Below are 23,643 nucleotides of genomic sequence, written 5' to 3' on the forward strand. Positions count from 1 at the left end.
AAGTTTTTCAATTTGTCACACTGCTTTCAGCACCATGAGAAGTGGTTTAGTGGTAAGCGACAGGTGGTGTCAGCTTGTTCTTTTTTTTTCCAGCAATGCGCTTTATCAGTGAAACCAAGTGCATAGTACAACTTAAGTTAATTTTCTAGATATTTTGCTAAAGTTGAGATCCTTTCTGAGAACTAAACCCTTATAAGTGTCCTATGGTTACCTGCCCCCAAAACAAAATAAGCCAATCCAATCTATACTCTTATTACTTGCATCTCACTTTCTCTATGCTTCACACTTTGCTCATGTTACTTTTTAAGGCCTGAAAACAAATCCCAATAAGGAGAATGACATCAGTCTACAAGATTTAAGAAATAGTCATGTCTTTTTAGGATATCCGTTTTTTAAGAAATCATACATTTCCTAGACTGAGTTTTAAACTGATGAGTATTTGATGATTTTGTTTTTGGTCATGTAAGCTTAAGATTTCAAAAAGTAGAAACCAGATGTTAAGTTCTTTTAATTTCTAACTTAAACTTTAAGATAAGTGTGCTCCTAGCATGTATGTGTTAAAAAGTTATACGCCATATTATTTTAAAGGATTGTTCACTTATTCTTAAAATGCCTAAACCAAATATGATTTATTATATTATGACAGTTTGTTTACTTTGGATAATTACATTTATTTATACAGGTTTGTAACATGTTTAACAGGTTAGAATTTCAATAACAATAATATACCCAGATTACTTGAGGTCAACAGTGAATATATTAGATGCATATTACATACTTTGCAAAATGTAAATAAGAACAGGACCTCAAACGACTTTAAAATCATAATCTTTGCCTTTTTCCTCTTCAGCCGATACTTTTTTCTATGCAATGCATGGCAAAGTAACAGCATGTTTAAGGGAGGGAAAATACATGTTTTTCAGTTTTTAAGATTTAAACACCCCAAGTATTCTTTTATAAAAATAGAATATTCATTGGTACTTTTTCCCCTCATAGCAAAGTATGGCTCAATGAACGATATCTGTCTGTATTTTGAAAAGAGGAAATCAGAAAGCTGCTTGTTAGTTTACAAATAAAGTGATCCATTTGTACAACTTACTTCATTCCTAAACGCATTATAGGATGACTTGAAACTACACACTGTGCACGCATTAAAACAACTTCCAAAGCAATACCTTTTTTTAAAGTCTCAAAAGGAAAGTGTTACAGGAAAACAGACTATCCTTTTTTTTATTCCCTCAAGGTCACTGAACTCTGTGAAGTTCTTGGGGTTTTGTGGTGCTTGTGACAAGGATGTTTTAACGATTTACATTCCCAAGAAAAACAACTGTCAACGACCTTTTTTTTTCTTTTATATATTGAAAAATAGAAAGAAGAACAGTTAACCGTTCTGTCTTTCTGCACCTGTCAGCCGTCACTGGTCATCCCCAACGAAGCCAACTGCCTAACCACTATTGTTCACAGCTCTGGGATTACGCAATGGTAAATCTGGAATTGCACGTCACAAAAACTGGAGGACATCATTATTCAGGACTTGGTGCTTACTCGGGCCATCTCTGTAACTTGTGAGCAACTCATTTTCTGGAATTTGAGGTATTATAAATAGCATTGGAGTGCAACACATTTTTCCTAGTTTTTTCCTCTTATACAGGCGTCTTCAGCTTCTGTAATACTCAGCAGAGACTCCAAACTCCTCCTTTTGACCACCATCTCCATCTTGTGTGTTCCTCTAAACTCCATGAACTCTGTGGTGGGGGGGGAGGTTTAAACTTCACTTTTGCCATCTACGCCAGGTGAAGTAGGAAGACTGATTGGAGAGGAACGCTATGCCAAGTCAAGTCTTTCTCTTATCACCCTGAGAAGCTAAGCAGGGATAATCAGCCCAATGCAGGACACTGGGCTGCTCAGTGTGGATTCACACTGTCGTCTCCACTCTGGCCTCACAGGACTCCTGGTCCGTAGGCACCCATGTGGGAGACTGGACGGCCACATGTCATTTTTACCTAACTGAACACTGGGCTGTTGCCAGTTGCGTTTCTTCAGTGGAGTCAGGACACAAACTAACCAGGTACTCGCAGTATTTGGTAACGGGTGTCAAAAATATGCTGCTGTATAAACCTGCAAACAGAAGCTGAAATCTGTGTTAGACCGAAATTCACTTTCTTAAAAGTGCAAATGCAAAAGCATGTAACAAACTATAACCTAGTAGGAATAACTCGTACACTATGAGCTGTGTCCGCCTTAGTTTGGAGAACTAGGAAAAAAAGTCAGGACGCCAGATCCAGTACATGGGGGTTAACCCACTCATCCGCATGTGGAAATCTGAGTTCTGGCTATTCAAATTTAAATGATTTTTCCACCTGGACTAGCATCCGTTATATCATTTTGAGAAGTCATTATTTATTGAAAATTAAATGTCTAATGATGCCCTGAAGCTTTCAGTGACAGAGCTCAAGATTTTGACAGAAGAGAAAACTATTTCAGCTGTACACGTAGTTAACCAGAGGTTGCCTTTTAGGGTTTCAGCAATTGACAACTGTCTGGTAGCAAAGAAACTTTTTTTTTTTTTAAAACAAACAGTGGCACTGCTGTCGGAACGGTCAAGCAAATCAAATATAAAATGTCCTTTAGTTAATGAAAGTGCTTTTATACAAGTTTTACTTATTTTTTGACACCACGTCACCAGTATCTATCCTCTCTCCCACCCTTACTCACGACATGTTTCCATCACAAAAACACCAGGAACTGTCGTTCCACAACATTTACGTACTGTATGTGATCTACTCAATCCGAAATTAAGATTTACCGCACTGTTAAGGCTTTAAACGAGCTCTAGAGCTTCTGGAGAGGAACGATTTTGCTGCCACTGAATGATTTTTGACCAGACGTTCAGAACGAACATGCAAGGGTGCCTCTGCACTGAAGTGCCCCCGTACGAACGAAAGCTGGAAAGTGGCGGAAAATGATCTTTCCGTCATGTGTTGGGTTACTGTCTCAGCTCCCTCCTCTTTGGGCCTCGAGCTCTCCTCCTCCCAGGGGCTCACCTAGCGAGCCTCGCTGCACAAGGCAGCCCCCGCTTCCAGTTGGTTTCAATCAGGACTCTGGCAGGACACATGCTGGGCCGACTGGGAGCAGTGCGAAGACCGGATGAAAGGAAGTCCTAAAAACCACAGAACGACAGGTGGCTGGTCTGGCAGGCCTTCACTCCCCCACCACCCCCTCCCGACATACACACACACGCGCACCTGTGTGGGTCCCCTGCACCACAGCTCGGACTTGTCTGCACAGAGAAAGCAGCACGCGATTTATCCCGCCACTTAGGAGACGCTGCCAATGCAACCCCCCCTCCCCCGATGGGTCTTCTGTATCAACATTCCCCGACTTAGAAAAACACAGCTCCGCTCGCCTTAAATAGACTATTAAAAAGAGATTTCCTGCTGACAGTGCAGTGACGGGCCAAGACTCCAAATAATTTACTACTGATCTGTCAATTTTATCACCATATCAATTTCAGGAAAACAATACAGCTTTAAATTGGACTGAATACAGACCTTTGTGTCCTAAAAGGTAGGCTTTAGAATCAAACATTGTATCTGTTTAGTTACGGCCAAAATAAAGGTGGAATAAGGTCCTAATGCGCCAGGTAGAAAGATCACTTCCTTCCTAAATTACAACAAACACTGAACGATGATACATCAATTCAGCGATCGTTCTCTAATTCTCTGTATTTCCTACTGAAGCCAATGCCCTTTTCATCCCCAAGAAATGGCAGGATGATATCAAATCAAATGAGATCAAATAGTTACTTGCTACCAAATGAGCTGAAAGGAACCTTCCTTTTTCTGCAACTTTTCTTAAGCAATCGTGAAGTAGCTGGATATATAAGTGACCTAGCAAGACCCACAAACTAGCTCAGTGCTTTCTCACTCTTAACGGCAATTTTAGATATGAAATTGATACCGCTCTAATGCAGCATTACTGAAAAAAAAATCTCCAACTACTGTGCTTATGCCTCTTCCATGTAAAACCTGTTTAAAGTTAACACATTTTTTCCAAATATGACAGTATCATATCAACTCTTAACATATCCCAGGATATATGAAACCAAAACTGTAAAGATCAATAGGGACTGAGGCCATCTGGAAGCAGCATAACAATGGAGATTGCTCAGTGTTCACAAGGCTGTGGAGAACTCAAAGCTGGCAGGCACTGCTCCTCTTCAGAGAACTAGGCATACAGAGAATATTGGATCATTAGCATTGCCTTTCCTAGAGGCAGATGTTGAAACTCATTCAAGTTGTTAAGATTTAACAGAGGTCATGGTATAGTTTTATAGCAACTGGTGTTTCATCCCTCCCAAAAAATATTAATTTAGCAGAAACCCAATTGAAAATGTCTATTGCACAAAACCCCATATGGAGACCAGCAAGACGTGGGAGTGAATCACATTGCCTGATCATTAAGGAACAGAGCAGTTTACTCCATCTAACTTCCAGAGAGTTTTACCACTTGTAACTGAAAACCATTCATGTTCTCTTAATCAGTTTAATTTGATAAATCCAGAGCAGGTTCAATCCAGTGGATTCAGGAACAAACGTACTCTTTGTCTTAAAAGCGGTAGACGTATCATAAAACCATACCGTGTCTGCTGTAATTCAAAATATATTAATCGTTGAACTTTTTTTTGCAGAACATTTTCAGCCAAATGGCTTGTAGGGGGGAAAAAAAAAGAATTAAATCTGCACAAACCTTGGGCCTTCTTGTGCCTTTAATAAAGATCGAGTCTACTTATGAATGTAGAAAAAACAGTCGGTAAACCTAAATCAGAAGCAGATACAAGAAAAACACTGATGGTTTCGGGAAAGGCACAACCACCTCCACTTCATACACTCTTAACGGCTACATTGACTTTCATAAAGGAAGTTTTAGTGGCCGCTGAGGGCTGGCAATGGTTATTTCATTCCTGCTCAGTAGCAAACCTCTTTTTTCTCCAGTACTGATCTACCTGGCTTACAGTGCCCAACTGTAACTCTTTTGAGGTATCTGGAACTTTTCTGCATACAAAAGCATAAAAAACGTAATATTTGAAGAGGATGCAGGATGAAGTCATCTTGGTTCTACTGGTGGGATTAGCATTCCCAGGTCAGGCTAGGACATTATGCTTAAATCCAGGATGCAAAGGCCACATACAGGAGTAGGAAAGAAAATGCCTTTTAAAATGATTTTCCTTGTAAGGCTGTTCCCTTTTAACATAACGCAGATGGGGATAAAAAAAACAAATAAACAAGTAACATGCATTTTGGGGGTTACTGCTTACAGGATCTGAAGAACAAGCTCAAACTAACTCCACTGGTCAAAAACGTAGATTCAGTCCATATCCATTTTTTTGACATTAAATTTGTTGCATGGCTGAATCACTACCTTAAATGATAAGAGACAGTGACACCTGCTGGGAAAAGCAGGGATTCTTTGACAATACAGTACTAGCTGCGCTGTTCACACAATTACGTATTCCTGGCAAAATAATCATTAGTTGTTTGAAATATTATGCAACAAGATCAAAAAGGGCATTGGAAAGACGGTGCACCAAATTCAGCTGGCACACTATGTGAAATAAAATTCTTCAAGGGGGCAGCCCTTGCTAGATTTCAATCTTTTCCACAGCATTAACAATGAATTCAGTATTTTACTTTGGATATCTTATGCAATTAAATACGTCTGTTATATAAAATGAATATATATATATACACATCTTATATATAATAAGTTTTTTTTTTTAAAGACCAGACAATTTTACACAAAATTCTCCATCTAAAAAGATTATAAGCTAGAGAGAAAACAGCTTGGAACAATTCTGAAAAATTGAAAAACCATCACTGCTCTCAAAGTATATTTGGCAGCTGAACATTTGACCATGAGGAGCCTTTTCGCATACCTAAAGCACAGAGGAAAAAAAAAAATATGAGGACACAGAGACTGCACACATGACATCTGCCTAGCACAGCAATTCCGTGAATTTTACCTTGGGTATACATATGGTTGCTGTTCAACACAATTTTACCTGTGTACTAATGACGAATCAAGGCATGGCCAACAACTGTTTTCCATATAACATATAACAGCACAGGAGAGTTTACATTCCTCCTGCAGAAACCAACATAGAAGTAGGTAAAAATCTGCAACTCAAGATAGCCATTTAAACAAAGGATCATCACTTTGACCGTCTGAAGGTCAAAACTGGTTGCGCAAAAACAAATACGAGATTTAAAAAAAAATCTCAACTGGCTGATTCGTCCAACTGCCCCATGACGAAAGTCCTTCCAAAACCTTCACAAAGATAAGACAGCAGGTTTATAGAACAGGGACCCAGTTGTGTAATGCAGAACTGACAACACATTTGCTCTTAAATGAGTTAATTACTTTAAGGAAAAAAAATGTTTAAATTAAACCATGACATATGCCATGCCCCAGCTTCTTAGCGTTGCGGTCAAAGAGCAAAACAGCTCAGAACAATACATTACGCCTAAGGAAGAGTTAGGATTATCTGTGCAAATCAATTTCGTAGTGCATGTTTAACCCAATGCTATATTGCGGATCAAAAGAATACAGAATTAAAATAACAAGTAATAGGTTTATTCCATGCTGAAAAAAGAGAAGAAAGAAAACGCAACATTTCGGCTGTGGGGCCTTCTTTGGGTGTAAGAAAGATCGGGCATCTTTTCCGACTGCCCTATCTTTCTTACAACCGAAGAAGGCTCCACAGCCGAAACGTTGTGTTTTCTTTCTTCTCTTTTTTCAGCATGGAAAAAAAACCTATTACTTGTTCCTTTGCAGCCTAAGCACGCTAACGCAGCTCCCCACCTGAACAAATCTAAAATAGACTTAAAATACAGATTTAAAAAAGATTTACCCTGGCACATGAAGCACCAATGAATTATTTGTGGCAAAAGTATAATTTGGCCAATCAGAGCCAAAACAAGGGGTCTGTTAACGCTACTTTGAAAAAGAAAAGGGATCATAAACTGGTATTTTTAATCAAGGCCTTTCATTGACTTTGTCTTGTTTACAAATCCCACTTCCAAGAACACCGTTTGCGATTTTTTTTTTACATGTTCCATTTAAAGAGGCATCTATCATTCCTCGCCTGCTTACCCATGACAGGAAAGAAGTAAAGAAGCAGAGACTGAGTTTGGAGAAGCAGTAGACCCCAGAGCGACCAACAGCTGGAGGCCTGAACCGAGTGCACCATGTCCTGTTCAATTGGGCCTGTATTTTAATACTGGAAAAAATTTTTCCCTGCTGTCAATCTCAGCCTTTAATAAAAACATAAAGTATAACGTTGCGGTCTCACTCGCTCTCGTTACCCTCAGAGAGTCTGAGCACGAGGGTGTCTGCGGAACTGTGAAAATCCCAGCTTTTATTACAGACGGCCGGTGCTGGAAAATTGTGATCGTTGTGAATCCCATCTGTTCTGCATTAACCAACCACCTGGATCTCTCCCAATCACGAAATTAAACTTCAGGATTTAAAAAGGAAAAAAAATAAACAATTCGCTGTCATTTGTGCCACTTTACAATCAATTTAATCGCCCTCCCCCCACCCCCAAAAGAAATGTCTTGCGCTTAATGGGATACCTTAAACTTTGCATTAAGACACACTTGCCCTTGAGTACATATAAAAAAAACAAAAATAGACAAGTATTTCATCTGTATGGTTAGGCAGCAGGCAAACAGAATGACAGGCCATGATTCTGTTCCAGGCTGTTTTTTGGGACTAACAGTAAAGATGCAACTGCCTACAGTAAATCTTCTTCTCTAAGCTCAACAATACAAATTTTGTGTACTTGCAAAGATTCAATGCAAAATCAAAGCAATCCATTTAACTGGTTGGACAAAACTAATCTGTTGTAACATGACTGTTGACAGTATAGTGCGCATTTGAAGACTATAACCCCCTATAATGTTTATTGAAATGATAAATGAACTAATCATCACGTTAATTTCCCGTTAATACATGTATTGTGATTCTGTGTTAAAGGTTTCCATATTAAAGATTGCTAGAGAAACGCATAAACTATTGAATATCCCAACTGATTTTTTAATGGTGAAAACAAAATCATGTTTAAAACTGTGTATTTCAGAAGTGTAGATTAGTACTGTACCCAGAATGTTCTTAAAAATGCAGTAGATTTTATTAGAAAGAAGGTCTACACTCACAATTGTAGGTCTACACATACAATTGTACATAAAAAAACAACCACAAATTCAAATTTGGTATAACAAATATCTGGTACCTTTGCCAAACCACGTTCTACATAAACTATATAATATTCTGCCTAAAGCTGCCTTAAATTAAATATCCCTTATATGCTGACATCAGTAAAAGAATAATTCTTAACACAATGACATCCACATTTTTATTCATACTACACACTAGATTTCTGCTACCCCTGACACATCTCTGCAAACAACCAATCATAACAGCAAAACACTTCGCTGAGAAGTGAAGTTATGGATTTATAATCCTTTATACTACAGTTATACACAACTGACAAATTTAAGAGCACCCAGCCCAATTCGTGTCTTGAACAGGAACCAGCAGAATGAGGTCCCAGTTAAATAGCACCAACTTTTCAAATTTATTCGGGGGTATTCATGCTGACACTCACACTGCCAAAGCTATGCTCTGCCCTCTACACTCACCTTAGCTCGCAAAAAAATAAAACATCGACGAAGAAACGGCACTACGGAAAAGGTATTTCTTCACGTTCCGCCCCTAATTAAATCAAACGTTATTTGTGGCAGCTTCCATGTCCAGTGAAACAATCTCTGTGAAAATGCACTCTTGCAAGAACATCCAGTCTTTCTTAGCTTTTGCTCCTATTTTTTTTGAGATCATTGAAATATCACTTCCTAACTATCAGAAGTCAAATTAAGTCCAGTTACTTGAATTTGAGAATTTTTGGGCTAGGGATGGTTTTCCGAATTAAAAATGTATCAATTCCTGAAATATACAGCTCCTGTTAAGTTCACTCATTGACAGCAGCCATTCTGCAGACACATTTTTTTCATTAAACAACAAATCAACTAAATGAATTAGTCAACAGTCAGATTAGAAGACTACAGAGTCCAGGACTAGGTATAAAAGTAACTTAACATTGTTTAAGTGTAGTCCTATGATAATTTCCCTAACACATTTTTAAAAAAGCATTCACCCTTGGTTTAACAATTACACAGTCAAAAACATTGGAGGTGCTTAAGCACACACAGTGCCCAGCAAGCTGGAACACATGAAACAGATACAAAAGGACAAATTGATTTAGCAGTGAAACAAGCCGCTTAATTCAGAATACAATTACTCACAAATACATCAACTTATACCAGCAAATAGAGCAACACTACAACAAATTAGACGTGATGTCAAAACAGTAAGTCTAATAAACTAATCTAATCTAATAACCAACTAATCAGTAAGTCTTTGCCTTTAATCTCCAGGACTTGAATAAAGGAAACGTGTTTAGTCCCGCTAAGCAAGTTTAACTTAAAAAGAAGACATGCATCTTAAAAACTGAATTTTAAATTTACTCTAATTTGAGTACAAGAATTTTATTAAGCCTAAAAACTAAACTGGGTGGCTAAACCTCAACAGAAAAAATGTGATGTAAATTTGAGACAAAAAGTAAAAATGATACAACTGATACAAAATGATACATTTTGGTGTAAACACTGTATATTAAGAATTACAGAGAAGGACTAATGCAATGTTATGACTCAATGAAGCTGTTCAGAAATGTGCGTTATAAAAATTGAGTATTGCTATTTGCCGAAGGCAATTTCAAAGTCAAATTGATCCTCTGTTAAGATTACCTAGGGTTTCTGGGTTTGACCTTCAGTGAGATTACAGATCAAATTTAAATCTATCACAGAATTCCATACAGAATCATCTCTGGATTCATGACAACACCTGCCGAAAAGGAATTATAGAGATGATCGAAAACCTTGTAAATGACAGCTTCCGTGATAGTGAGGACAGTTTATAAGAGGAAAACTGGAAAACATTAGGGTCTATACATTCATTCAAGAAATTAGTAGCTAAGTACTAAGCAAACAAAAATATTATTTCAGTACTGATGAATAAAAATGGCTCCCTGTAGGAGTTTAATATTGCAAACGTCCGTGCTTGAAGCTTGATCTTGTCAGACCTCAGCAGCTAAACAAGGCAGAGCCGGGTCTGTAATGGGAGACCTCCACAGAAAACAGGCTGCTGCTTGAAATGGTGTGGGCACACCAGTAGGTGGCACTCCCTCTGGGACCATAAGCTTCAAACCTATGCCCCAGTTTAGCAACTGAGCTAAAGGAGGTGACTCCTTCGGATGAGATGTTAAACCCAAGTCCTGACTAATAATAATAATAATAATAATAATAATAATAATAATAATAATAAATGCTTACACTTATATAGCGCTTTTCTGGACATTCCACTCAAAGTGCTTTACAAGTAATGGGGACTCCCCTCCACCACCACCAATGTGCACCCCCCACCTGGATGATGCGACGGCAGCCATAGTGCGCCAGAACGCTCACCACACATCAGCTATTAGGGGGGAGGAGAGCAAAGTAATGAAGCCAATTCATAGATGGGGATTATTAGGAGGCCATGATTGGTAAAGGCCAATGGGAAATTTGGCCAGGGGTTACACCCCTACTCTTTTCGAGAAACGCCCTGGGATTTTTAATGACCACAGAGAGTCAGGACCCCGGTTTTACGTCTCATCCGAAGGACTGCGCCTGTTTACAGTATAGTGTCCCCGTCACTATACTGGGGCATTAGGACCCACATGGACTGCAGGGTGAGTGCCCCCTGCTGGTCCCACTAACACCTCTTCCAGCAGCAACCTTAGTTTTTCCCAGGAGGTCTCCTATCCAGGTACTGACCAGGCTCACACCTGCTGAGCTTCAGTGGGCTGCCAGTTGTGAGTTGCAGAGTGATATTTCAGCTGGCTGTTTGATATCAAAGATCTCATGGCAGTGTTCAAAGAGTAGGAGAGTAGGGGTGTTAACCCTGCTATTCTGTCTAAATTCCCCTCTATGTTTCAACACTCAAGTTACTCCTCAACTCAACAAATGAAGCACCTTCTCACGTCTCTGTGATCTACTGTGTAGTGGATCTGTCTGGCGTATATTGGATGCTGGGTGTCACCCATATGGCACTGCAATTCTGTGGAGGATAAAGTGGGTTTCCTGCTATACAGTTTGTAAGGTGCCTTGGGATCCTCTGAGATGAACTGGACTATACAAATGCAAGGATTTATTATTTATTACAAATACAGAGGGAAAAAAGCAGAAAAAAATTACAATACTAGTTAAGCTCTGCCAGGGGGAGATATTCTCCTTATAGGAAAACCAGCTCTTCTATTTTATAGGTAAATAGAAGAGCTGATTCGAGCAACATATTGTAAGAAAATAACTGGGATGTAAAAAAAGAACAGGTATTTAGAGAGCTGTATAGCGAGAGATCTATTATGTACCAAACACTCTTTGGGATGTAACAGTTGCTCTTCCTCTTTCAAATGCTAATAATGAATAGGCTTTTGTTTCGTTTGGACCCTGATTAGAATTCCAATTGTAAAACGTCCCAAAATTCAACACCTACTTGAGCAGGCAGGCATCTTACACCCCCAAGCAACAGATGAGACAATGGAATTGCTTATCAGTCTCATTTTGCACTGTAGCTAAATTTCCATCATTAGGAACATTTACCATAGCTTTGGTAAGAACACGCAGGCTGGAAAAAGAGAGGAAGAAAAAAACTAAATATCAATCCTTTCCCTGAGGAATCTTTCTCTGACTCCCTGCTCTGTACCCAGACACATACGATTTGTCCGTGACCTGTCAAGCACACACGGGCAAATGACTGATCTGGAAGAAATCGTGTCCTGAACCTCGGATGAATATGAACCGGTTCCAAACGGAGAGGGAGCCCAGTTTCACTCTAACTTGTTAAAAACTTGGCTGCCTGCTGTGTATTTGTGATCGCGATTTCCCCCCACCTCTTCCCCTCTGCAGCAGCTACTGAATTGAGTTCTCCTGCACTGTGAAGTCTCAGGTCAGTAGCAGCGCAGGGCAGGAAGCTGGTTTAGAACTGCAGCCAGGGCTTTTTTTTATTCCACAATGTGTCTTCATTCATCTCGCACTACACATGGAAAAGTCATTGTGGAGAAAAACCTCTTCCTCCCACTGAGCCTTAGGACAGACACTACAGTCTCACATATTCCCTTTCAATCTGCTAGCAGGAAATGGCCCTTTATTGCAAAGGAAAAACGCAGAGCGTTTTAAACTCTGCAGAGCTTTATTTGTAGACAACGTCTGCTCAGGGCCGTTCGAGGCACAGAGGCAACCCTATCTGGTGTACGCAGGCGGGGGGCTAATTTAATACAAGCCAAATGGCTCAGGACCACCACCATTAAGCCTACATGCTGGAGTATACTATGACCACACATGCCTTAACATTTTTAATCTGTGCTACTAAACTAAGGAAACTGGAAACTTTGCTAGATCACCGAAAAAGATAAGGTTAAAGACCACCTATTTTTCCCATTTTATCTTATTTGCACCAAGGTCTCCCAACACTTTGCTATGGCAAAAGATCAAATAATAAATCCTCTGAAAATAAAATTTCAAGACGGAAACCGCAGAAATGTTTATCTTTTCAGTACCATGACGACACTGGTGGACTCAAATCAAGTTTAATGTATTCCATGTCAGGTTTGCATTAGTTTTACTTTTTAAAAGGAAGTTTCTCAGTTTTCTTTCAGGCAGTCACGGGCCATATATCCCAAGACGCTCGTAGTCTGCTGCAGCAGCAGCAGCAGCAGCAGAAACTGGTCAACACAGCAGCCTGGCATGAGCCAGGACTCAGGACAAAATTCAAGAGGTGTCCAGTGTCTCACTGTGGGACAATACGAGTTGATCCCATTGTCCTGACAGGGGTTTGGTCCTTACCATCCTTCACAAAACTAACACCAATCTCGCAGACCTCTCCCCTCATAAACACAACCACGGTAACGGAAGACTGTGTCGTAAATAAATTAGTAAAAAGATAAGATTTAACTGAAGCCAGAGTATAAATCCCTGGGCCCATCAAATGCATGTGATGATTCTATAACATGGCTGCCATGATACTGCACTCTTCATTTCAGCTGGGCTCCATATAATTTCCACTGGGCATTTAATCCACACGTTTTAGCATATCTTAGGCTATCCCAACAACAATACTAACTTAAATACTTCACTGTTCCAAAGTAAACAGCCAGAAACTGACTTGCATGGTCGATATTTTAGGTTCTATGGCCTGGTAAATTATTTAAACCACAGCATTTTCTGGTTGAAAGACTTTCCATGAACCTTGTCAATAAAATAGCTGAAAAAGAATGTTCTAATATCTAGAAAGACAGCTCGGCTTTCGGATGGGGCTGCTTTCTACAATATTCTGCTGTACACGGGCACTAAATCAACTCTGCGATTTCAATAAACGCCAAATACAGCATACAATTAAAGATAACAGTAATCAAATTTAACATTGCAGAGAAATTCTTTTTAACACATTTATAAATCAAGTCCTGTCCTGTACATTTCATCACCCTACACTGTACTGTTCCATAACTAAACACGATACACATTGAATTAATATTTCCTTACACTTTTATAAATGCCTTTCTGGACACTCCACTCAAACTGCTTTACAGGTAATGGGGACTCCCCTCCACCACCACCACTGTGCAGCCCCCACCTGGATGATGCGACGGCAGCCAGAACGCTCCCCACACACCAGCTCTCAGTGGGGAGGAGAGCAGAGTGATGAAGCCAGTTCATAGATGGGGATTATTAGGAGGCCATGATTGGGAAGGGCCAATTGAGAGATAATTTTCCTACCAAATAATTAATGTTCATTTTCTGCTCAAAGGTTTCACACGTGACGTCTTGGCACTACCAGCACCCCTGGAATCGCGTGGGTTATTCACAATTTCCAGTGACAAAGCACGGGGTGGCATCGCATTGTGCGGGAGAACAAAGCGAGAGGGAGAGTGAAATGGAGCGCGGCCGGTTGCCGGTGGCACCCGCGCTACACTTATTCCGCAATATCCCCCTACAGAAGGAACTAACCACAAGGCAGCTTGCTTTTCACATGATCGAACGTGAACTTCCTGTGACCCAAAAATCTGCGAACCTCTGGGAGGTTTTGCGTAAAGGCAGATTTATGTACGCCGAGTTATACTTCGCTAGGAGAAGGGGTATATTTATACAGTATGTAATTAGAAACAAATTAAAAGAAAGACGTCAACTTACTAGAAAGGTCTATAGCCACCTCATTACAATTCAATTGCATGATGTTCCAAAAATACTGTCTACACTTGGTACTGCTTCGGTTTTCAGAAGGTGTACTCGCTGCTACACTATCTCTGAGCTACAGTAAAATATTCTAATATACCTAACACAAACAGTAGTATACTTTTTATGTGCATGCACCTGTGTACTAGCGGTTTAATGGCTTGTATAAACCTATCAGTATATTGTCAAATACCTCGAATTACTTGTCAGGACCCACAGATTATATAAATCTAATTCAGCTGTTTTCCAAAAAGTTTAAGTGCTTTAGAAACGCAAACATGCGTCTGTCATTTTGGAATTACAGAACACTTGCTCTTACCTCAGGATCAAATGCATCGTTAAACGTGACCTTGACACGACTGTCTATCTGAACGGTAATTGAGCAAACAGCTGTATAATTAGATGTCAGTGCTACAGGTCACAAGGCCACATTCTGTGATGTGGTCCTTTCAGGAAAAGTATGGTTCGCCTCTGAACTAAGAAGCACATGCATTTAGATTTGGAAATCACTCAAAATTGCCCTCTTAAAAGATTTTTTTTTTAAAATGCCCAAATCATATTAAATAATTGGGGGAATCAAATAAACTAGCATAATATAAGAACAGGTATATATTAGCCCTTTAATATGGTTTGATTTATATTATTGATTTTGAACTAATTTAAATTCAGTTAGTACACACTACAGCAAAGGAATCAGATTTCTATATTTGACCATTTTTTCCCCCAATATCGATATATTCCATAGTTAACTTTATACACCATTAGATCTTCAACTTAAAAATTACAGTAAAAAGTCTCTGAAGGTGGGCTACCAGGTACAATCCAAAGTCAGTGGCAAGCAAAGGACTGCTGTAACATATCGAGACGCATTTCAAAATCTCACTTTAACAGCAGCACCACTTAACTTCAACATTCAGGAAAAACACAAACTTCTTTATACCATATTTTTAGCTCCATTCCAACATTGCAAGTGTAAAGTATTACAAAGAAAAACACTGCCATCTTTTTGCATGTTAAGTATGGCAGTGTTAGTACAGTCAAGTGTCTCTCTATTTAAACCACTGCAGTTTCTTCAATCTGACATCACAGCTGCTCAGCTGTTCCCATCAGAGAACAGAGCATCAGGGTGCGACATCAACTTCATCCTCTCTTGTAGCTTGTGTACAGGCACTAGCAAGATTGTAAATGAGAGTCCCAGGCATTTATAAAGTCCAGGGTGGACATGAAAAGAGAGCTCCCTCCCCATAAAGCAGACAAACGTGTGTTGTCCTTATGTTACAGGGAATGAGATGCGTTCTGGACACGCAATCGTATTCTCAGTCCGAGTGCTGATCTCTGTCCCCTGGAATACGCTCAGAGAAGCGGAGGTCATCTCCTTACCTCCTCGTCCGAGGTGTCCTGCTCGTACTCGTCTGGTGGAGGGTTGCTGGGCTGGCGCGCCAGGTCACTCTGATGCTCTGAGTTTCCACGCTCCCCTCCTCCTCCTCCAGCCAGAGCTTTCCCTTTCCCCTTCTTCTTATGTGCCAATTTCGGACTCTGAAAAAAGAGAGGAAGGCTTATTTCTGTTTGTAGCAATTGATTTTCTTTAGTGGGATAGAATTGGCAAAACATAGATGTTTCCAGCAAACCTACATGGGCCGTGTCAAGGAAGAGATGTCTTAAGGATACATCTTAAGACAAAGGGCACAAATATAAAGAATGAGAGTTCCATGACGTGCTATAATTTTATTCATATAATTGAAGGTCTTCCAATTCCTTTGACAAGCAGGAATGTTATCTTGAAGACTCCAAGCCCAGCATTCATAAAGTCTTAATAATATGCAAACAATCCAACAATTTCTTTTGATGAGTGATAGATCATCTTTTAGAAACATTTACTGAAACGTGAATGCACTCCTTTTTCCTCAGAGTAGTATCCCTGGATAAAACTGGAGTGGCAGAACAAAGAATATAGTTTCAAATTAGAAACTAGGAAGCCAAACTATTCAGAACATAGTAACTGAGACTTTTGTCACAGCTTCAAGGCACATTCCAAGTGAAGCTTGTTGAAGTGATTCAAATTAAGCAAATGAAGTGAGAAGTTATAACAAAGCGGCTACTATATAAAACAAGTTCGCCTCCAATAAAAGAACAATTCTTTTTAAGAGATCACTTTATTGGCCATACACAATTTCTTGTATTAGGAATTTGTCTTTTCGCATACCCCAACTTGCTCTCCATGAGAGAGACAGACACACAGACAGGGAGAGAAGCTTGGGGTCAGAGCACAGGGTCCACAGGGTTGTACAGTGCCCCTGAAGCAGTTGGGGTTAAGGGCCTTGCTCAGGGGCCCAATGGAGTAGGATTCGTCTGCCGGCCGCAGGATATGAACCGGCAACAAGCGCAGATCCTTAGTCACAGAGCCACTGCACCATCCATTTCTGTTATGAAATTTCGCACTGCACAGCTTTTCAGTATTTAAACCCAATCTAACCGTTTCTTGGAAAAAGAAAAAAGTACAAGTAAATTTCTCAAACAGAAACCCCCACAGCGACTGCAACTCAAAAACGAGCTACTCTGGACTTGCAATCAATGCTGGTCTCCTGTCCACTTCACTACAAGGGCCAGGCAGGGCAGTGCAGGGCCCTTTTATTTGATCATTAAACAAAAACCTCCATGCTACCTTCATGGAGAATCGTCTAGCCATTTTCAAATCCACTGATCCAGTACAGGGTCACCGGAGAGCCGGAGCCTATCCTGGCAAGCAATGAGCACGAGGAGAGATACACCCTGGGCGGGACACCAGTTCATCACAGGGTTCATAGGCTCACAGCAGGGCCTGTTTTTTCCAGAAGCCAGTTAGCCTACTGGTATGTCTTTGGACTGTGGGATGAAGCCCTCGCAAACATGGGGAGAACTTACAAACTCCACACAGATAGCACCCCAGGATTGAACCCAAGGCCCCAGCGCTGCAAGGTAACAATCCTAACCACTGCACTACCGTGCCGCCAACCTTCTTGGAACCAATTCCTAAAATTTTCTCCTTGAGCACTGAGCTCTTGCCGTCTGCAGTGTTAACAGAAACACTGTTAAAGCAAATCATTTATATTGTGGAAAACAAGGCCGAAACCCAGAACCTCCCGCAGACTTCCGTGCGTTTTCAACGTCAGTTGGCTTACTGTCATCAGAGCTGCTCAGAAAAGTCACAGGCCCTTGGCCGCCCATAAGCCTTTGCTGCTCACCACTGCCAGTAGGAAACAGAAACAGAACTTAAGCAGCTTTTAACTTGGGGTCTCCACTTGTATTTTTCACCTTTGCGAAGACGCAGAGGAAAAAAAAAGTCTGACATGAGGGGAAAAAAAGCAAAAGTTTTGCCCGGAAGAGACGGCTGACATTCGTGTATAAACACACCTCTTCTAACTGAGCTGTCCTGCGTCTTAGCTCAGTGGAAATCTCAGAGTTGAAAGGTGTCTGCAGGATAACTTTCCTGCGTGGGTGCATATGTAAGAAACAGTGCCTTCCTGGAAAACTGAGCTCCTCTGCTCTCCCACTCACACGGCAGCACAGCCGACACAACGTAAGCTGATCCCGCCACTAAGGAAACACATCCCTTTGGGACAGTAAACCCACACTGAGCTCCATTTACTTCTGCCGTGTGTTTAACTTACTTACATCGCTCACTCTAAATACACGTGAGCAGAAGAAGCTTTGACTAGAACTTGCAGACGAGAAATGTCTGCTGCTGATACACTAATTCCAGACAAAGAATCCCAAGCTAGGATGGAGTTCCAGAATTCTTAAACAGCTGCATTTTCACTTTTTCCTTAAAATGTTCTTAACTACTCGCTGAAATCTTGTTTGTGAATAAAATACTATTTTTGCCTCCCAATAAGAATGGAACAGCAAGGACCACATAATAATCAAAGAAAAATGGTGCTTAAGCCACTCCAAGAGAAATAATACGCCTGAAAGGTGTTTACCTTTAAATTATAACAAAAATATAATTTTCTGTGAAAGCTAAAAACCGTCTAGAGACCCGTTTACTTATCTAAATGAATTCAAATAATCTAAATAAAGTTTTAATACAATTTTTATTTTTTTGGAAGATGAATAATGGGCATCATATACATTTAAATTAAACTACCTTTATAATCAATCCATTAACCTCTAATAACTCCGGCTCTCAAAATCGAAATATGGTTTTATTTCTTACTGACAGCCAGAATTGATCAATTGTGGACTAAAAACTCTGAGTAAATATCGCTGACTGTGTGACTAGAAGTCAAACAGATCCCAAAGAGATCTAAGCAGCCACATTGTCTTCAAAACAAGCCCTGCAGGTTGAGAGACCATGCTGCCAGTACTGGAAAAATGACTACGTAGAGTACTCGGCTTAAAAAGCACTTTCTCGTTAAAGTTGAAACAATTCTCACAATCCATCTTCCAATTCAGGGTTGCAGGTAAGCCACAGCCGTTCCCTGCAAGTGATAGGTGCAAGACAGGGAACACCCCTTTCGGATGGCTGTCCATCACAGGCAGACACACAAACACAACCACAGACGCACACATTCACACCAAGGGCCAATTTTCCCAGAAGCCAATTAACCTACCAGTAGAGTACAGTAGAATTTATTGTCATATGCCCAAGTGCAATGAAATGCTTATTTGCATGTATGCCTCTATCCAAGGACATCAGGGAAACCCCAAAAACACAGAACAGCAACAACAAGTTAAATAACATACATCTTAGAGAAAAAAAAAAACGTCAGTGTGAGCCAGCGGTAGGGGTAGAGTTCAGTAATCCGACAGCGCGAGTTGTATTCTTTGGACTGTGGGAGGAAACCGAATCACCTGAACGAAACCCACACAAACGTGCTTAGAACATACAAACTCCACACAGATAACACCCCAGGGAATTGAACCCAGGGCCTCAGTGCTGTGAGGTAGCAATGCTAACCACTGCATTACAGTGCCACACCACTCTCCATCCCTATTTAGTAAATAGAAATTCATTCTTCAGAATCTCAGCAAACCATTTAGAAATGTGAAGATTCTTTTTCAAACCAATCTTAATATCTTGGTTTACCTAAAACTGACATTCATACCCTTGTCATTGGTTTAAATTTGCTCGCTGCCGTTACTACTCTTCAGTCACTGGCTTAACAACTAGGATTTGTCCTGAAAGGGGGCTGCACTTAACAATCAGACCACAGGGGGGCAGCAATATCAGAAAATTATATATGGTTCTATTGCTTGCAGGAGAAGTATCTAATTGTTCTGTAAAAACATTTTTTTTTTTACAAAAATCAACATTAAGAACACAAAATTCAAACAAGACCACCGGATCCAGTTTTAACAGGGGACAATTTTTGTGTAACCCGTTTCAGTATGGATAATAAGAAGTATTGTTCCCTATTTAAAAAAAAACTGCCTTCTTTTTTATATGAAAACATTTCCACAGACCACTTAATTACCAGTTCATTTCCAAGAAATGTTAAAAACAATGTTTAATTCTTAGCCCGCTTCATCTACTTCAGATTAAAAAATGTTATATGCAATGTTCAATAACTGTTCAATGACTCCTGACATAAATAAACATATAATCAGCTGAAAAGAGAAGAAAAGAAGCACAACGTTTCAGCTGTGGAAGCCAAAACGTTGTGTTTCTTTTCTTCTCTTTACAGCATCGAAATAAACCGGATGCTGACGCAGCTACCTTCTGGATATAATAAACATATAAGCTATGCTTATAAAATAGTGTTCATGCAATGAAACCATGATTAACATAGAAATGTAAAGATAAAAATTATTATAATAATATATACAGTTGCAAGAAAACGTTTGTGAACTCTTTGGAATTACCTGGATTTCTGCATTAATTACTCATACAGAAGTGGTGTGATCTTCAACTAAGTCACAATAATAGACAAACAGTCTGCTTAAACTAATAACACACAAACAATTGTACTTCTTCTTGTCAGTACTGAACACATCGTTTAAACATTCACAGTCTAAGTTGAAAAAAGGATGTGAACCTCTAGGCTAATATCTTCTCCAATAGCGAATTGGAGTCAGGTGTTCCAATCAATGAGACGAGATTGGAGGTGTGGGCTGGAGGTGCCCTGCCCTATAAAAAAGGCACACAAAGGGTGGTTACTGGCAGAGTCTACTCTTCTCAGAAAAGAGCTGTTCATGTGAGCCATGCCTCAGTCAAAAGAAATATCAGAGGACCTTAGTAGAGATGCATAAAGCTGGAAATGGCTACAGAAGCATTTCTAACAGCCTGGGTGTTCATCAATCCACAGTAAGACAAATTGTCTACAAATGGAGGAAATTCAGTACTGTTGCTTCTCTCCCTAGGAGCGGGCGTCCTGCAAAGATCACGGCAAGAGTGCAGCGTGCAATGCTGAAGGAGCTGAAAAAGAACCCGAGGGTAACAGCAAAGGACCTGCAGAAATCTCCTGAACTTGCCAAAGTCTCTGTTCATGTGTCCACTAGAAGAAAAACACCGAACAAGAATGGTGTTAATGGAAGGACACCACGGAGGAAACCACTGCTCTCCCAAAAAAAACATCTCAAGTTTGCAAAAGACCACCTGGATGTTCCACAACGCCTCTGGGACAATGTTCTGTGGACGGAGGAGACAAAAGTTGAACTCTTTGGCAGTAACGCGCAATGCTATGTTTGGAGGGGAAGAAAGCACTGCAGACCAACGCCAAAACCTCATCCCAACTGTGAAGCATGGTGGAGGCAGCATCACAGTTTGGGGCTGCCTCAGGGCCTGGACAGCTTGCTATCGTAGAGGGAACAATAAACTCAAAATTGTATCAAAAAAAATTGACAGGAGAATGTCAGGGTAGCGGTCTGTCACCTGTAGCTTAATAGAAGTTGGGTGATCCAACAAAACAATGACCAGAAACACCGGAGTAAATCAACGATAGAGTTTCTTAAATGGAAGGAAAAATGTGGTCTGGAATGGCCAAATCTGAGTCCAGACCTCAACCCAATTGAGATGCTGTGGCATGACCTGCTCACGCAAGGAATCCCAGAAATATCAATGAACTAAAAGAGTTTTGTAAGGAGGAATGGTTTAAAATTCCTCCTAACCATTGTGCAAGTCTCATCAGCAGCTACAGGAAACGTTTAGTGGAGGTTTTTGCTGCTAAAGGAGGTTCTACCAGTTACTAAATATAAGGGTTCACATACTTTTTCCAGCCTTGTCTGTGAACGTTTAAAAGATTAGTTCAATACTGATGAGAAGAAGTACAATTGTTTGTGTGTTATTAGTTTAAGCAGATTTGTGTTTGTCTATTATTGTGACTTAGTTGAAGATCAGACCACTTCTGTATGAGTAATTAATGCAGAAATCCAGGTAATTCCAAAGGATTCACAAACTTTTTCTTGCAACTGTATAATAAAGTGATGCAAAGCAGAAGATGAAAGAAGAATTTGAAGTAGATGGGCTGACAATGTGGTTACCTCTTGATCACATCAGAGGAGGAGGAAGTTCATTCATCAAGAATCAAGGGTATCGAATGATGGGTTTGTGAATTATGTTAAAAAAAAGTTGCTCACCAAACATGTCATTTTCTTAACAAATCTAAAGTTAGTTTTGTGAGGTTTGAGTTTAGACTTACTTTTTCCAGTAGTTTACTCGGTTTTCCTTCGGTGTTCTGTCTCGACCCTGAAGTTTCAGCAGCACTGGAGCTCTCGCCATTTTCATCTGCACTGGAGTGTCCTTCATCTGATTCTCCCTCTTCCTCGCTGTCACTGTCGCTCCCCGAGTCCTCCAGCCCTGAGAAAACGCTCTCTTCGCTGTCAGACAGGTCCTCATCTTCCTCAACGTCACTGCCTTGAGATCCAGCCTTTTGGAACAAGGGGAGCTGAAACAGAGAAGGTTCCTATATAGTTAAGCAAAATCTAATCCATCCATCCATCCATCCATCCATCCATCTTCTTACTGCTTCATCCAAATCAGGGCTGTAGCGGAGCCAGAGCGTATCCTGGCAAGCAAAAGGTATAAGGCAGGGTACACCCTGTACAGGATGTCAGTCCATCACAGGGCACACACAGACATGCCAACACTCAGAGCAGGGCTAGTTTTTCCAGAAGCCAATGAACATACCCAGTATGTCACTGGACTGTGGGAGCAAACCGGAGCACCTGTAGGACATCCATATGAACATGGGGAGAACATACAAACCCCACACAGATCGCTACCCCCAGGAATTTACCCCAGGGCCCTAGCGCTGCATGGCAGCATTGCTAACCACTGTGCCAGCTAATCCTAATGCTTTACTGAAAACATACAACAACATATGTCCAGCACATGTACATTGAGAGGCAACTACAAAATTTGTCACTTAACTAAGGCTTTGAACCTATGAATCATACAACCCTATTAAGGTCCTTATGATGCCTAAATCACAAGTAAATTAAAAAAAAACACCTGTATATGAAACCAGAAATGATTCTATTATTTTCTTCATAAATCTTTCGTTTACAAACGAAAGTGGCCGCTGTCTCTGTCAGATAGACAAGTGGTTACAAACCTAATACTAACATATTAAGAGAACATAAGGCGGTCAGTAAACATTTAGTCAAAATACGTACTTTTTGTTATTCCCTTTAATGATCAATGTATGAGACTATCTAAGGTAGTGAAATAACCATCTCTTAAAATGATACTCCAACGTTTTAAGACTCATTCCTTTAGGCAAATTGTAGGAATTAACTATGCGTTCCGTTTATAAATGAATACCTCAAATTAGCAATATATATTTCTAAAAATATTTTAATTTATTATAAAGACACGCAGAAGTAAAACACTTTTTTCTAAGTTTAAATATTTGTGTATAGTGCTCTATAAACTGAGAAACATCTTGGCATTAAACGGTCCTGAAACTAGTTCATACTCCTAGAAAGTATTTTGAACAAATGAAAAAATAATGATGTTTATTATTTTACCTGTTCCTCATCTTCTTCCGCTGTTCTTTTGAAACTTTTTTCTTTAGCTTTTCTACTCATGCTGCCGTTTTGCACAATTTCACTGAAGGCTGCAGACATGCCGTGGAGACTAACCATGTGGGACGCAGGGGTCAAGGTTTATAGTTCAGAGTTGAAATAAAAAAATTCGTCGTTTATTACTACTTGAAATGAAAAAAATATTAACCAAAAAATATAAATAATCTGCCCTGCTTTAAAAATATCTACGTAACATAAACAATTTTTCTGCAAATTGGGGTTAAAAGTCAAAGGCTCACGATATTTAATTTTT

The 23,643-nt window shown here is 40.0% G+C and overlaps 1 protein-coding gene across 1 annotated transcript in view; it reads right to left on the reverse strand.

Annotated features, from left to right (window-relative positions):
• Nucleotides 1–23,453, reverse strand: part of bop1 (BOP1 ribosomal biogenesis factor) — a 74,043-nt gene extending 50,590 nt beyond the window's left edge. The window contains exons 1-3 of the mRNA XM_088929671.1: nt 23,334–23,453; nt 22,004–22,249; nt 15,768–15,923 (exon numbers count right to left, since the gene is read on the reverse strand). Coding sequence (XP_088785797.1) covers nt 15,768–15,923; nt 22,004–22,249; nt 23,334–23,450 — 519 coding nt within the window. The 5' untranslated portion in view covers nt 23,451–23,453. The remainder of the gene's footprint in view (nt 1–15,767; nt 15,924–22,003; nt 22,250–23,333) is intronic.
• Nucleotides 23,454–23,643: the final 190 nt, after the last annotated feature.

This window comes from Atractosteus spatula, chromosome 12 (assembly GCF_055471065.1).
Source record: "Atractosteus spatula isolate fAtrSpa1 chromosome 12, fAtrSpa1.hap1, whole genome shotgun sequence".
Lineage (NCBI taxonomy): Eukaryota > Metazoa > Chordata > Actinopteri > Semionotiformes > Lepisosteidae > Atractosteus > Atractosteus spatula.